Raw genomic sequence first — 15,055 nt, 5'->3', positions numbered from 1 at the left:
AATGGTGTTGGTGAGATGCGATTTGAATGCTGTGCAAAGTCTAGGCCGTGACTCCATACAACACAGGCCTGCTGACGGTGATGGAAAGAGGATTCCGCCGTCCAGTCTAGAAAAGTACCGTGACGGACACGAATTTAGATATCCTTGCTGCTTATGCGCTGATGGCGGTGGAAGAAAGGCGTACATAGAGGCAGCAGTGTACTCTTGGCGGAATACCACTGACAAGACTACCGAATGGATTGCGAGATGCGCATCAGATAAATGTGGATATCGAGGTTAGTATTCTCCATGCTTAAGAAGATTCCAGACTCATCATCGTATAGTGAAAATAGACATATACTTCCGGATGTCCTCTTTAGCCACCTTCCAGTACCCTCAAAGAGGTATGAGTTTGCTTCGCTACAGTACCACAGCTTCATTGATGGATGATAAAGAACATCCAGTCTTCCCAATTGAACTTGAGTGGAACCGCAGAGAGCAAACAGAATTATTGAATAAGCTTGACTCTTCGGAAGGCGATGGGATTCCGGTGAGGGAATTCGGTATTCTCTTCAAACGCTGCAACAAATGCATGCGAGTAGGAGTAAGGCCAGCGATTAACCGCCACATCTGTTCGGGAGGAGTGCGAAAGGACCGTCATAATCGTTTGATATAGCAGCTTCAATGTAATAACGCCCACTTGTCTGTTAATAAATCATATAGGTTTCTGTTCATTGATTGACGTCCAAAAGTCTACTAGTCTAGAGGTTGCTCAGAATGCGCGAAAGTTCACACGCCTTTGATGGCTACTAGCTCGTTCTTTTGATGGCTAACCCATTGTTTTGATGGCCAGGACAGCTTGAGGGCCGCGGAGCTCCCAAGTTTCTGGAGGATTCCCACCCCCACTTGCCCCTCGCTACAAATAAGTCCTCAGCTCATTTTCTGCGCAAAACCGTAGTACCAGATACTACCCACAAAGATGTCGACTTGTCTTTCACCCGAACTATTTGATTACTCAACTGCTCGCATGGACATTTTCCACCTCTCCACCTTATTAGGCTCCAAATTCATGGATGCCTACGTTGGACTGATAGCAAGCCAGAAGGTCGGTTGATAATTTTACGTCTTGGTATATCTTGATTTATTTTATATTTCTTACAGCTCCAAACTGAATTATACATACTGTCATACTTACTCAAAGATCGAGTGTATCCTGGTGATCTTTGGGAACTAGTGGGGGAGCGTAGTATAGAGGCAATGCAGGAAGAAACTTTGTATAGACACCAAGCCATCTGTAATGCCGGTAGGGATAGAGGAAGGCATGCGGCTGTAGAGCGATTTCTCATGGAAGAGAGGAAGAAACGGTGTCAGATGGAGGTGTCTTTGTACTCACAGGCCATCGAAATCTTGGAGCAATTCCGAATGCGTGAGCTTCTTTGACTTCGAGATGCGGAATTATGGTCCTTACCCTCTTACTATGTAGCACATATTGGAGCTCCAGCCAAGCATGAGATCAAGACACCCTCAGCAACCTTGAGGCATGTGGGCGCGCCATCACGGTGCTTACCTTTACCCTGTGCACCTTTGGCCTGCTCAATCTCTACGCGAGCAAAGTGCGAAGCTTGGTTAATAAGGAATGACGCATACCTCAACTCAGCAGGATTGTCTCCACCTTTGGAGAGCTCCCCTTCGTTGGGAAGCCCACCCCTGTTGGAGGGCTCCCCCCCTTTTGGGGCCTCGCCCCCTTCATCACTCGGTCAACCCCCCTCTGCGCAGGAAGAACCAGTACATGACGTTTTAGATGTCAGTACTGTAAAATTCTGTTTGGTCATTCTTAACTGTCCCTCTATAGCGCATCGGCTCCTCACCACCCCTGCTGAGCACATGGATCACTGCTGATGTCCAAGAAGCCTTTTACGAGGCATTCCAAACGGAATTGGACATGCAGTCGGAGCTGATGTCAAAGTCCTTTGTTGCTCGCCGCAGCAACGCTAACCTACGCAATCACGGGCTAGATCTGCTCATCTTGCAGGCCAAGATGCACCGCGCCCAAGCTGAGATAACGCTGTATACCCTAGCTCTTGAGAACACCCACGCATTCGATTTCTCTGACCACAGTAAGCGCAGACCTACCAGTTCTCCTCCGCAACTGATGCCCTTGAAGGTTCACAAACATCCTGGGATCGATCTGTCCTACGGCCTATACTATCCGATGAGCTACACTACTGCGATGTGGACGCTGACGATGACTCGGACCAATTACATCATGACGACTTTGAAGTTTGGTAAAATCAGTTCCAGTCAGGACTTACGTCACAGCCCTGCGCTCCAGCTGTTTTGAATTATTCTTTTTTGCTGTATCGATCGTTACTAGCGTTGTATCGACACTGTAAAACAGTGTGCTTTTAATATACTATTACTTTGATGGATAAATGCGGACAAAACCATTTTATCTTATGGAATCAAGTTTGCGCGCGGGTCACATGATCAGACGGTTCGCATCTAGAACGCAGCGACTGGCAAGCAGCAAACCCAACCACTCATCCACGACAAGCCGGTGTTCTCAATAGTCTGGTCTCCAGATAGCCTTCTCGCCAAACGGCCAGCTTGTTGCCACAGGCGGTCGGGAAAACACAATCTTTTTGTGGGATATATCTCAGGAGTCCACCATTATGACGAATGCCGTGTCATCCTCATTCGTTTCCCCGGCGTCCCACATCTCAAGCTACATCGACCAGGTAATAAATCCGTGTCTTGTTTATAGAGCAGTATATCTCATGCAAATCTTTTTCAAGCCATCCGCAAACTTCCATTCTCTTCCAGCTTCTTCTGCACCGGCGCCGGACGAGCTACCAGATGCGACCGAGTTCGCAACAGAACTTGTAGGCTCGCGTGATGCTGCTACCTCACATTCCCCATCTCTGTCTCTTCAAGGTCACTCTGATTATGAAATCCTCTCGAGCTTTCCAACAATATTCAAGTACCTCCAGAAACCATTAACTCGCGTGATGCAGCTGCATCCCCTTCCCCATCTCTTCCCCCTCAAAGCTCCTTTCATCCTCGCATAGTGACTTCTTCAGCTTCCACTCCGGTCCTGGCCTCGCCCCCAAAATCATCTTGGAAGCGCTTTCCCATGTTCAATAGGTCTGCAGCGTCTGTAGATTCCAAGCGGTGGAAATTCTCGCGCATTGGTAGTATCTGTACGCAACCCTTTACTCTCTGTTGAAGTATGGACATGTTCTGAATATGGTCCCTAGGCAGCGCAAGCATCGGAACGTGGAACAACAAGCAGGTCCTAATGATGTACAACATTAATAGGTCTACGAGCCTGGTTTTTATGTCTTGTCTGGTATTGTCTTAGTATACTCTTCAAGTTAGCCGTTACTCTCGCCCCTCGTTCTATCGTGTTGTCCCTCCACTGCCTATGTAATATGGCTGCACCGTGCACTATCAATTCCAGCTTTGGTCGTGTTTTCTCTTTTTACAGGGCCGTGGATTTCTACCGCCGTCGAAGGACTGCCCGGCAATGTTGTTTCTGAATTCTTTCATCCCCGGCAGGTCCAATCACACGCATACGACTCGCTCAGGAATGGAATCGATCATCTCACCGTCGGTCGGGTATCCTTTAGGGAAAAAAATACATATTTAGTGTTGCAAGGCAAATGGTTCCGAGTTTAAATTGTCTGAACAGTGTCCTGAGTCCACCTCACGTGTATGGTCGGTGAGTTGATCTGCCGCATCCCCGTAAATGTGAATTGGATGAATGATTCATCACAGACTCAGTGACACGTGCAGGAGGTCGCGAAGGAATGCTATAATTGATGTTCATGATCACACTGTCTCCTCCATCATCAGTCAGCTGGGGTTTGCCTCAGATTCTTAAACCAATCCCTCCCAGCCTCCCACGAAACCCTTGCCGCCTCAACACCATCAATCGAATGTGTCTCCCCTTAAACCACAACATCTCCACTCTCTTTTCCCTACCCTTGAGCGCATCATAAAACCTCAATCCCTGTGCCGGTACCGCACGCAAGTCGTCTTCTCCAATCAACAACAATACAGGCGCGCGTACATTATCGACGTGCGCGATAGGCGACATGCAGAAGCCAAGTTTGCAGTAAGTTTTTCTAACGATCAGAGAATATAATATCTACGTCTGTTGGGAAAATATAGGCAGTGGGCGAAGACCAATGGCATCACGTCCAAGTTGCTCTTCTGTGCCACGAAACCTTTGTAGGACGACACGATGCTACGATACGCCTCCTGCATTCACTCCTGGTCTTCCAATTCAGGATCATATTCACCTGAGCGCTCCAGTCAGTTGATTTTAGGAACACCCGTGACCAACCTACTTCGAGGAGGAGAAGGGGCATCCCATGGGATCTGACGGGGAGAGCAAGTACTGATTCCATGTGGTGCGTACTCTTCCAGCACCCCTACTCGATATTTTTCCTCCAGCCAACGAAGTCTGTATTTTTGGTATAACCTTTCCAGCCCCAAGCAGTTCTTCTCTATCAGATGCAGTCTCTCTTTGAGCTCGGTCGTGGAGTCCGCCTTGCCTTCGCTGATAACGGGCAGAAGTGGGGACTCGTCGTCACATACTGAGGAATCGCCGTCATCAACGTTCAGCTCACTGGTCTATAATTAGCTTTGAGCATGGTTGATGGCGTCGACGGACCTTATACCGGCGAGTTCCTCACTGCTTCTATTAGCACCGCCCACTAACTCGATCCTAGACAAAGGCATCAGTACGTCCCATTGCTAGGTAGGTGCGTCAAGTTTACCGCAGGTGCAAGTTGACATTACGTCCTTGCACTTTGAAGTACTTGCACGAAGATTGTGGCATATTGCACTAGGCAGATGTTTTATTGAGTGGTGAGCCGCAACGAGAAGATGCAAGGCCAGTGGAGCTCTATCTTGATCGTGATATGCCACGCTTTTTCTAGCCTTCAAATATCAAATTTGCCAGCCTAACTCAGGGTTAATATATTCCAGTAGGCTAGCATACGAGCGGCTGGAGTCACTATGGCCGCTGTTTTGGTCATCATTTATGGCCGCCGGTACCATGGCCGCTAGTATCATGGCCGCTGCGCTGACCGGTGGTTTTCATGGGACATTACGTAGCGTTGTGCCGTGAATAAAAGTTGTGAAATCCAGGCTACCCTTCCCTTTCCCCCCAGCTTTCATGATCGCCCAAGACGCCACCTCCAGTATCCCGAGCAAACGCGGCTCATCAGCTCTCCAAATGGGGCCTCGAAAAAAAGTGTAAGCAGTTCCTAACGTTGACTACAACCTTTACAGACTCATCTTGTCTTCCAGTTCCTCCTCCGACCCGCTTGTCTCTCACGGACGCCACTTTGGTCGAACGGTATTCTCATTGTGTAACTACCCTTCCTTACTCACCAATGGCATCTTAAGACTGGAACTACTGGAGGATACTCCTTTGGAGGAATTCTCTGCTGAGTAAAGACATGTATTTCTGTACTTACTTGTCCGCTGACGTGCATGACAGAGAGCGGCGAGAGCATCGCGTCTTCGGGCAACTTTTAGACTCATATCCCGGCCTCCTGGAACGACTCAAAGATGGGTCCGAGGAAGAAATCCTTCACGTTGGAGAGCTGGTGCATCTTTTTCTGCGTAGCCAAAGCTCATGCTTATCATCTACAGATTGGTAAGGGAGCCGCAGGTGCCAGAGGCGACGACACAAAAACCTTGAAGTCTGCAGTGCTCGACTGGATTTCCCCGAAAGGGGAAGCCATACAACCTCCTTTACATAGAAACTCCAAGATTGATCGTGGTTTTAATCACGAACTCACCGGTTCTCTCCTCTGCCCCGCTGGGTTGGACTGGAATGACTCTCGGTATGATTCAATTTTAGGCATGTCCGCGGTCCTGAAGTGCTTTTTGCACTTTTTGTAAATAGGATGAAAGAGGACCTACGAAGTGGCGAAATGCTAGTTTGTGGAGATCAATGGCCTATTTTTTTGTACGCCCTCCATACTTATGACCCCGAAGACCCGTGGTGTGGTCTTCTTAGGAGCCGCTTGCTAGTGTGCGTGAGTGCGCATTTGTATTTTCACATTATACATTTACTACAATGCATTCTACCAGGCTTACAAGCATGTTTTCACGTCCCCAAGTTCAGTCGAGAGGGAGCCGAAGGCCACGCGTTCGGGAAATGCTCGCCTCCATGGCATGAATGCTGTGACCATTGCTTCTGTGGCTTATATCGCAACCCAGGTCCGTTGAACATCACACTTCTACCGCAGCATGGTTTTCATGTACGACTAAAGGTGCGATTTGCTCTCAGTTCGTCCTCGGTATTCTCGCGGACCGATACAACTACGGACTCTGAGACGTTTTACCACAGTCTCCTTGACCTCTTAGAAGACCCCGAGGAATGTCAAGAAGTCGATGAACTGCTGACCTGGTGGAATTGGTATGTTTTATCACCTTTCACCATGTTGCCAAAGGCTGATATTACTCAGCCAAGTGTTTCCCACATCCTCTGCTGCGAAGAGACCTATCAGTGCCAATAGCGCCTTATCCAAGATCCGACAAAAACGCCTTGCTCTCAGACAAGCCGCAGATTCGGATAATGGGTCTCTGTAGTTTTCATTTTGACATGTCGAATCGTATTTAATATAAATGTAACTTAATGACAGTCTGCTTTACTTTTGTAACCCGGCTAGTCCGCTGAAGTGATTGTAGGACAACAAAGGTGCTACACCGCTGTAAAATATAGTTGGTCATCGTGGCGTGCCAGTCATCTGTCTTCTATGCAGCATATTGCTACGAGAACGAATGCCTTGCATGATAAGACCTGGAGCCAACATCATGCTCGCACTTGGTCGAATGAAAATAACAAGCTAGCATTATAAGCAATGACTATACTGTGACTGCATGCGGATGGAAGGAACAGTATCAACTCCTTGGTGCTCATGGCACAATGTAGCCTAGCGTTCGAAGATTCTGTCTAGTGGAGTCGTTCAGGAAGAGTCTGGGAAAACCATAACGGTTCGCTTACCTTGCATACGAAAACCATACCTCATCGATAAGCTGACGAAGGATACCACACCGTCATGCGTCCGCACCTTGGGACTAAAATCAGCTCTCATCCAAACCAGTCTAGCCTTGGGAGACTTCAGCACTTAGAGAGAAGATGTGGAGCATAGAATAACAAACAACTTTATGTGCAGTTAGTAGATATCATCAAGGTTGGGCAGTATATTAACGCACTGTCGCTCGTCGCCCGAATTGTGCACCTAGTAGATTGGAGCATCACCGGCTACCATCACAACCACATACTCAAAGTCAGCGCGGAGGGTGTTTTTGTCGATGGCGCAATGACAAGCTCGAGTTGCCAACGATAATCACATTGATAGAGCTTGAGATTGCGTTGCGGACACATGACACCCTTGAACTGTAGGCAGTGTCAGTCCAAAGGAGTCCGGCCATATAAAGCTTTTTCTGATGCTAGCATCAGTTCAGATATTGTGGAGTATAAAAGGACAAACTAACTTTGCATACTCGTATCGCATCTCGCCGAGGTTGAGCAGGATGGTAAAGTACTGCCCGAATTGGGCACTTGGCAATCACCGGCTAGCATCACAACCACCGGCGCAAAGTTAGCGTTTTGCCGACGGCACAATGACAACCTCTGATTACAAAAGACATTCATAATTACACAACTTGGTACTGCATTATGGTTGCTCGGCCCTCCTGGGTTGTAGGCAGTGTTGGTCTGATGAAGTCCGGCCATATCAAGCTTTTTCTAACGCTGAGCATCAGTGCATTTGATTGTGAAGAAAGTACAAACAATCAGAGATTATAATATTGTCATGACCAATGCAACTATATTGTCATGATTGTGCATTTGGCGGGTTCTATCCAACTGAGTCCGGGTATTCAAAGCTTTCTCGAGTGGGATACAATTTTGATAGGTATTGTGCAGATTTTAAATCAGACAAAGATAGCTAAGAATTTGTCGTTTTCGGGTCAGTTACCTGATGGCATTGTAATGGGATAAATAAATAGGGCCAAACGACAATGCACGAAATAATTGGGATAAGTCTACTACCACCCCTCATTATCTGAAAAGGAGGAATGTCATAGCTTTGTGACTAAATCTAATGGTATTTTATATTTGTCGACAAATGCCCGAGGCTCTTTCCATCAAAAGGCCTTAAATAACATTGTAATTAAAAAACAAGATCAGGTAAGATGTCGAAGCTCAAAACAATTGGCTCAGGTATACTACCACTACTCATTGGCTGCAAAGGTGGAATGTCCCAGGATTGTTATAAATCATTCATGTTAAGCTGGATTTACAAGCATACATGAGTATATATGTGCAACTCAAATTGCTCGCAGTATATAAGCTAATATTTGGCGGCAGCAGGATTACATCGTGCTATACTTCCCACGGCTACAATATCGAGGACTCATCAATTCACTGATGACTCGCTGAGCCGCATCCCACTGTTGTGTACATGTTGGCCTTTGAAACGCACAGTGTGAACTGGGCGTCCAGGTACAAGGTCTTTTAAAAAACAAGAGTTGGCAGAGATTTCTGTTAGAAGTGGCAAAGGGAAGAAACATATCGCGTTCGGGATAGATATCGAGTGTGGGCATGCCAGTGAGAGCAAGATCACGGACGCTATCCTGCCTGTTCAAAAAGCTTAGGAGTCGGCAGTTGACACGATAGGTACAATGAAAAACATGAAGCTCGGCATCACAGTACTGAAGGACGGACGAGTATTCATGCTTTTGGGAATGTATAAGCTTGAGTGTTGAGAGGCAGGTCATATTCTTGAGGGCCGACATGAGATTATCTAGGTGCACCTCGGGACCGTCGTAGACCATGATTGTCGGATATGTAAATATGAAAGATTTGACTTTCTCTGCGAGATGGGGACACTCTGCGAGCGTGGTACACACGTCCGAGTTGTCGACCGTGATGGACTCATACGGGGGCGCCGCCACAGAGAGTCAACTACTGCGTGATAGAGGCCGGCGCACACTCTGCAGAGTACAGCTAGGTCATTAGAGGAAAATTTGCCAAAAGAGAAAACAAGGAGCCACAGCTCAACAGGTAACTTCAGCTCGTTAGTCGGCATGAGGGGCTTATTAGCACTACTATCGTTGGGCCAGAGTTGCAAAATCTGAAGACCTCATTTTCATATCTCAATAACTACCACACATCGAGACAAAATAATTACATGGAATTATAGCTACGTGTGTCATAGGAAAGCTCTAGTTGACAGAAGAACAAAAGGTATTTAAAAGGTGCTGCCAGAGGGATGCCGATGCAAGATGTTAGAAGTAGTAGAGAGTTGCAAAATTCCCCATGAGCGGGTTGGCGTAGATGTCACACTATGTCACAATGTCAATTTTATAAATATGAACCCCGACCCGGCAACCGGTACGTATGAGACGAGAAAGTAGCAACATGTACGTTCCAAGCGGATCGTGAGCTTGCGAACGTTGACGCATGTGAAAAGGGCCTTTGTAAGCGTCCATGTGGAGATTCGCATTCTCGTGCTTCGATACGAGAATGGACTTGGTCTGTGCGCGCACTCTCAAATAAATCCTCAACTTCGAAGATTCGCGCTTGAGTTCTTTCTCTTCTTCTTTGTCCTTCCCATTTGTGCGACGCCTTACATTTTAGCTCATTATTCTGACGCGTCAATCATGACCTCTGCCGTCATTCCTTCAGTCGCGTCAGGCAGCTCTGCGGCCACACCTTCCTCAACCCCTTCAGGCACTGGCAATGCTAATTCTTCGGCCACTTCCGTTCCTTCGGTTACGCAAATGACTCACGATCAAATCGTGGCCGAGAACGCGCGCCGAGTAGCAAGCAACGCTGCTTTGCAATTGCTCAGAGACGCTGGCAATCCAAACGTCGCACAAGACGAACCTCTAATCCCTCTTCCGTCTTCTCCCTCTGCTGGAAATCGTTTGCAGCAGTGGATCTCTGCTTTCGTCAATCTCTCCCCAACTTCTCAAGCTCAAGGAGCTGCAGTTCTTGAGGGGATAGCTGGAAGCTCCAGAAACGTCGCCACTAGACCGAATACCACTCCCATTTCCAAAGCTCTCTTCGACAGCTCCAAGGAGATTGCTACTTCTAGCGGACTCGACTCTACTTATAATTTTGGGATTCATCATTTCATCCAGGATCTCGCAAATGCCGGTGAATATTGTCCGTTGACTCTTTTCTCCAACAAGAATACGGAACGTCTTCATCGTGAAGGTCACTCTCTCAAACGCACCAAGGTCCACGTCAACGGAGTCTCTCACCACCTCTTAGATCTCTCGCAGTTTGAAAGTGAATGCGACCTTGATCCTCTTACTTGGCAGGAGGCCTTTCAGCGATACCTATCGTGGATCGCTGATGTTGGTGACGCACCGTCCGTCAAGCGATGGACCACACACTTCACCACACTCGCCAAAGACGAAGCCATTCGTAAGAATTTTCGCGCCATACTGGAATTCGACATTGAGACTAGACAAAACTATGCTTTACGTCCGCACCAACATGACGAGGCTGAGTGGAGCCATCGTTTACAGAAAAAGAAATATGCTACCTTGCAAGACGAACTCTTTCGTCATTCACAGCAGCTTCGCTCATCCTTTGTCGATCGTCCCATTAACGCTGGCTCTTCTTCTCGCTTTGAGCCTTATGACAAGGACTCATCCTCCAAGCGTCCTTTTAAGAAGAACGAAGGAGAATCTTCTTCCTTTTGTGACTCCAAGTCTGCCAAGTCAACAGACCCCATGTGCATCATCTGCGGACGCACCGGTCATCGTTTCTCGGCATGCACTGAAGAGACTTCGCCGAAAGGAGCACAAAATTTTGCGAAATACACAGACGGAAATCTCTGCAAACGTTCCAACAACTCTCAATTGTGCATCGGATTCAATCTCAACAATCCCCGACGTCCTTGCAAGCGGGACCACTCCAATCAACACTTATGCTCATTCTGTGGGCGACCTGAACACGGCACTTTGTCCCGCTCCTGCCTCTAATCTCTCTGATGAGGACTTCTTGTTGGTGCACGTCCCAGATCTTGAGCCTCCCGATTCGCCTGCCCCCAGATTCATATACTTCGACAACTTACAAAAACATCCTTCTCCATACGATCTTGACGCTGATTACTCTCTTGTCAACACGCCTTACTCTCCTGAAGGTTTTGATCATCTGCTCGAACTCACCAATCTCACCCATCAATTTCCCAAGCTCACATGGAAACTTCGTCATGGTTTTCCCATTGGCGACATGAGTCCTCTCACTTCTACTTATACTCCGCACAATCTGCCCGGTGCTGACATATATCGTGAAGTCTGCGATGAATACATCGCAGACGAGCTCTCAAAGAAACGTTTCTCAGGCCCATACACTCATGAGCAACTCTTCGCCAAGATTGGTCATTTTCGCTCGTCTCCTCTCCAAGTCGTCGTTAAAAAGGGCATCAACGGTGCTCCAGACAAACACAGAGTATGTCGTCACCTCTCATATTGTGGCTCGATGAGCGCATCCATCAACGACGAAATCGACGCGAGCAACTACCCTACAGAATGGGGCACTGCGGCGGAATTCGCTGACATAGTGCGTATATCTACATACATGTACTTCTCTCTCTCGGATGCTCTTTGCGAGTCTTGCACTCGTTCGAAGGCACGAGAACCTATACTCTCTCATCTCGCTACTTCTATCAGACTCTAATATATTTATCTCAGGTACGAGACGCTCCTCCAGGCGCACAATTTGCCACCCTGGACATTGAAGCCGCCTATCGAGGCATACCGTGTCTCCCCGCTCACAAACCATATCTTATTGTTTACCACGATGGTAAACTATATATTGATCACAATATACCCTTCGGCTTAGCTTCTGCTGCAGGTCTCCAAGGCGAAGTAGCTGATGCTACTGTCGCAATCTGGAGAGAACTCAATGTCAAACCATCCAAGAAATGGGTGGACGACGTTAGCATCTTCCGTTTCCCTTCACCGACAGGTCTCTTCGTCAGTTTCTCTGATGGCTCATTATACCACTACGAATACGATCTCAATCATGCCAAACTTCTCATTTCCCCCGCGAAAGTTCCGTGGCATCCAGACAAAGGCCAGGACTTCAGCGATACTGGCGATTACGTCGGTTTCTTCTGGGATCTCCCTCAGAAGTCTGTCTCGCTCACTGAACTCAAACGTCTTAAGTATATCGCACGTCTCTCTGAGTTTCTCCTGCTCTTCGAGAACTCAAAAGTCCAGAAACGCGAACTAGAATCCGTCGCAGGTTTCTTAAACCACGCCTCCTTCGTCTATCTTCATGGACGCTCATATCTCTCCAGCTTATACTCGGCCATATCGGCCTATCATTCAAACGATTATATCCCACGCTGGCTACCCAAGTCCACCATTTCGGACATCAAATGGTGGCATCGTCTCCTCCTAGCAGATCAATCTCCACGTAGTCTCGCTCCTCATCCTCCTACCCGGGATTATGGCATATGGGTGGATGCATCCACAGACACGGGCATCGGGTTACTTTGGAATACCAAATGGGCCTTCTGGCGCACCAATGAGACTTGGCGTGGCCCATCTCGTGATATCAGTTGGCTCGAGGCCATTGCCATTGAACTCGCTATCCGGCTCATATACAGTAAGCATATCACTGATTCCAACGTCCTCATACGGAGTGACAATCAAGGTGTGATAGCGTCCTTCAAAAAAGGACGCTGCTCGAATCATCTCATTAATATGTCCATTCGACGGTCCGAGGAACTCCTTCGAGAAGCGCGTGTCTCGCTTACGTTCATTTACGTCGAATCTGCTTCGAACCTCGCGGATCCTATATCTAGAGGGATCCTACCACCTCGTTTCTCCCACCTTTCCTCTCCCCCATCTCTACCTCCCGACATCTCCTCGTACTTTTGAGATGAAGGAAACTGAACTATACCGTCAAGTTATGCAGGGCGTTGATGTACAAGCCGCTGCCGCTGCCTTTTGGGCTGACAACCCACCCTCATCCATACGTCAATCAGTAGCGCAATCGTTACAAGTCTCTCGCACTCGCACACCTCGCCCTCCTAGACTCAGTTCCTCCTTCACTCCATCTGTACATAGACCACATGTTCTCGCCAGTGACCGTCTTCTTGTGTGGTCTACTCCTGCAGGTCAGGATTGGCAGGCCGATTTAGAAAAGAACTTCTCAGATGCATCTATCTTTCGCTTATTTCAAGTACGCCTTCTTGCGTCACTTCTCTAATATATCTGACCTCTCTTTAGGTCATGATTCGCTCTCTCGACCAAGACACTCGCAGCAACTACGGTGCTGGACTTCTCCGTTTCACGCAATTCTGTGACTCCATCAATGTTCCTGAAACTCAGCGCATGCCCGCCTCCGAAGCTCTACTTGCTCAATTCGTCGCAGCTTTCGCGGGTATCACCACCTCCAAAACTCTCAACAACTGGATGGCAGGCCTTCAGTTCTGGCATATCGTCAACGGCGCTCCATGGCATGCTTCTGCCATGGTGCACCACACCAGACGTGGTTTCTCGAAAATGGTACCTCCTTCTGCTCGTCGTGCTAAGCGACCACCTGTCACTATCGAAGCTTTATCTATTCTTTTTGACAATCTCTCATTCTCCAATCCTTTTGACTGCGCGGTTGGATCCGCTGCCTTTATGGCCTTTTGGTGCTGTTGTCGTTTGGGTGAGCTCGTAATTCCAAGCCCCAATCTTTTTGACCCAATCAAACATGTTTCCCGCTCAGTTCTTCCTCTGGCCATCATCATCTTGTCCAACTCCGCTCGCGCCGCTTCTCTTCGCATACCTTGGACCAAGACCACGAAGGAAGAAGGTGCCATCATTTCCATCACTGCTCGCCCTCATCGCACGTGTCCCTTGGCTGCCCTGGAACAGCACACTCTCATCAATGCTAACGTTCCGGCGAATGCTCCCCTCTTCGCGTACCTAACACCTACGGGTTGGTCGCCGTTGACACGTCAAGACTTCATCTCTCATTGCAACAATGTCTGGATCTCTCAGGGTTTTCCACCCATGCCGGGTCATGCTTTCCGCATCGGCGGGGCGACGGAACTGTTACTACAAGGGTTGCATCCTGATGTAGTCTCTTCACAGGGCAGATGGACCTCACGATCCTTCTTGGAGTACTGGCGCAGAATTGAGACCATCTTGCCTTTATTTATATCATCTTCCATCAACAATGATCGCGTCGTGAATGTAGACACCATCATGGACTCTTACGCTCAACGTCTCTCACACCCTGCCCCCTCTACGTAATCATCCGTCTCTCCTACCAATATCATACGGGCACTTTTCATCTTCCAATCACATCATCTGACATGTTCAATCGCATCTCTAAGTGTGTGGGTTTGGTCTCCGAAGGAGACGCTACCGTTGTGAGCTGCGCTTTTCTTCTGGTTTGGTATTGCTTTCTCCTTCAGACCTAACGTCTGCTTCCGATACTGAATCAGTCAGCGCTCCGAAGGGCTGTTTTTTCCTCTTCCCGATACGTGCAGTTTGGTCTCTCAACGCACGCGTTTTCGGGCACTTCGAGCCTCGGACACAGAGCTCCCAGTCTTTATAGACACCGAGCCAAAATCTGTCTCGGCCAATCAACACCAGCCCTTCCCACACAAAAAACCAAATCCTCCAACTCATTATTTGAGCACGCGAAGATTTGTTTCTCCTCTCTTAGAATTCTCTTTCACTTCTCGTGGATATTCACTCTCTATGAACATCTCTTTTCTACCTCGTGCTAAGATTGACATAGTTCACTAACTCGCGACACTTCAATCTTTCTCTCATTCCACCTTTAACGCTGATATACAAAGGTTGGCATTAGGATGATTGCAGCGCGAGAGAGTCCGCAATCAGAATTGATTCTCCGCTCCAACCTGTCACGCTTGAGCATTCTTTGACACCAGTGATTGCATCGTCAATAACAACCACAACTCTGCTCTATTCTCATCGGAAAAATGCTCAGAAGGTAAGGGTAGGTATAAAGTGTATGTGAAAAAAAAAATGAAATTTTTTGGTTAGAAACTTCATC

The 15,055-nt window shown here is 47.9% G+C and overlaps 3 protein-coding genes across 3 annotated transcripts; 2 read left to right on the top strand and 1 right to left on the bottom strand.

Moving 5' to 3' along the window:
- Nucleotides 1-958: 958 nt before the first annotated feature.
- On the top strand, nt 959-3,278 carry F5891DRAFT_1188225 (uncharacterized protein; the record flags this gene model as incomplete). Its single annotated transcript, XM_041366969.1, has 9 exons — nt 959-1,084; nt 1,141-1,405; nt 1,463-1,782; nt 1,832-2,096; nt 2,144-2,259; nt 2,550-2,717; nt 2,775-2,913; nt 2,970-3,179; nt 3,241-3,278. 9 exons carry the CDS (start codon nt 959-961, stop codon nt 3,276-3,278), a joined length of 1,647 nt encoding a protein of 548 aa, XP_041226313.1.
- Nucleotides 3,279-3,850: 572 nt separating this feature from the next.
- F5891DRAFT_1225181 (uncharacterized protein) lies at nt 3,851-4,825 on the bottom strand (the record flags this gene model as incomplete). Its single annotated transcript, XM_041369489.1, has 4 exons — nt 3,851-4,106; nt 4,328-4,612; nt 4,658-4,711; nt 4,764-4,825. 4 exons carry the CDS (start codon nt 4,823-4,825, stop codon nt 3,851-3,853), a joined length of 657 nt encoding a protein of 218 aa, XP_041226312.1.
- Nucleotides 4,826-5,164: 339 nt separating this feature from the next.
- Nucleotides 5,165-6,591, top strand: F5891DRAFT_1188223 (uncharacterized protein; the record flags this gene model as incomplete). The annotated part of the gene is made up of 8 exons (XM_041366968.1): nt 5,165-5,244; nt 5,299-5,442; nt 5,492-5,600; nt 5,647-5,840; nt 5,903-6,035; nt 6,091-6,219; nt 6,273-6,418; nt 6,468-6,591. 8 exons carry the CDS (start codon nt 5,165-5,167, stop codon nt 6,589-6,591), a joined length of 1,059 nt encoding a protein of 352 aa, XP_041226311.1.
- Between the last annotated feature and the right edge of the window lie 8,464 nt (nt 6,592-15,055).

The sequence above is a fragment of the Suillus fuscotomentosus genome, assembly GCF_016647785.1.
Source record: "Suillus fuscotomentosus strain FC203 chromosome Unknown F5891scaffold_25, whole genome shotgun sequence".
NCBI classification, from domain to species: Eukaryota; Fungi; Basidiomycota; class Agaricomycetes; order Boletales; family Suillaceae; genus Suillus; species Suillus fuscotomentosus.
The sequence above is the reverse complement of the archived record's forward strand: the minus strand, read 5'-3'. Positions and strand labels throughout refer to the sequence as shown.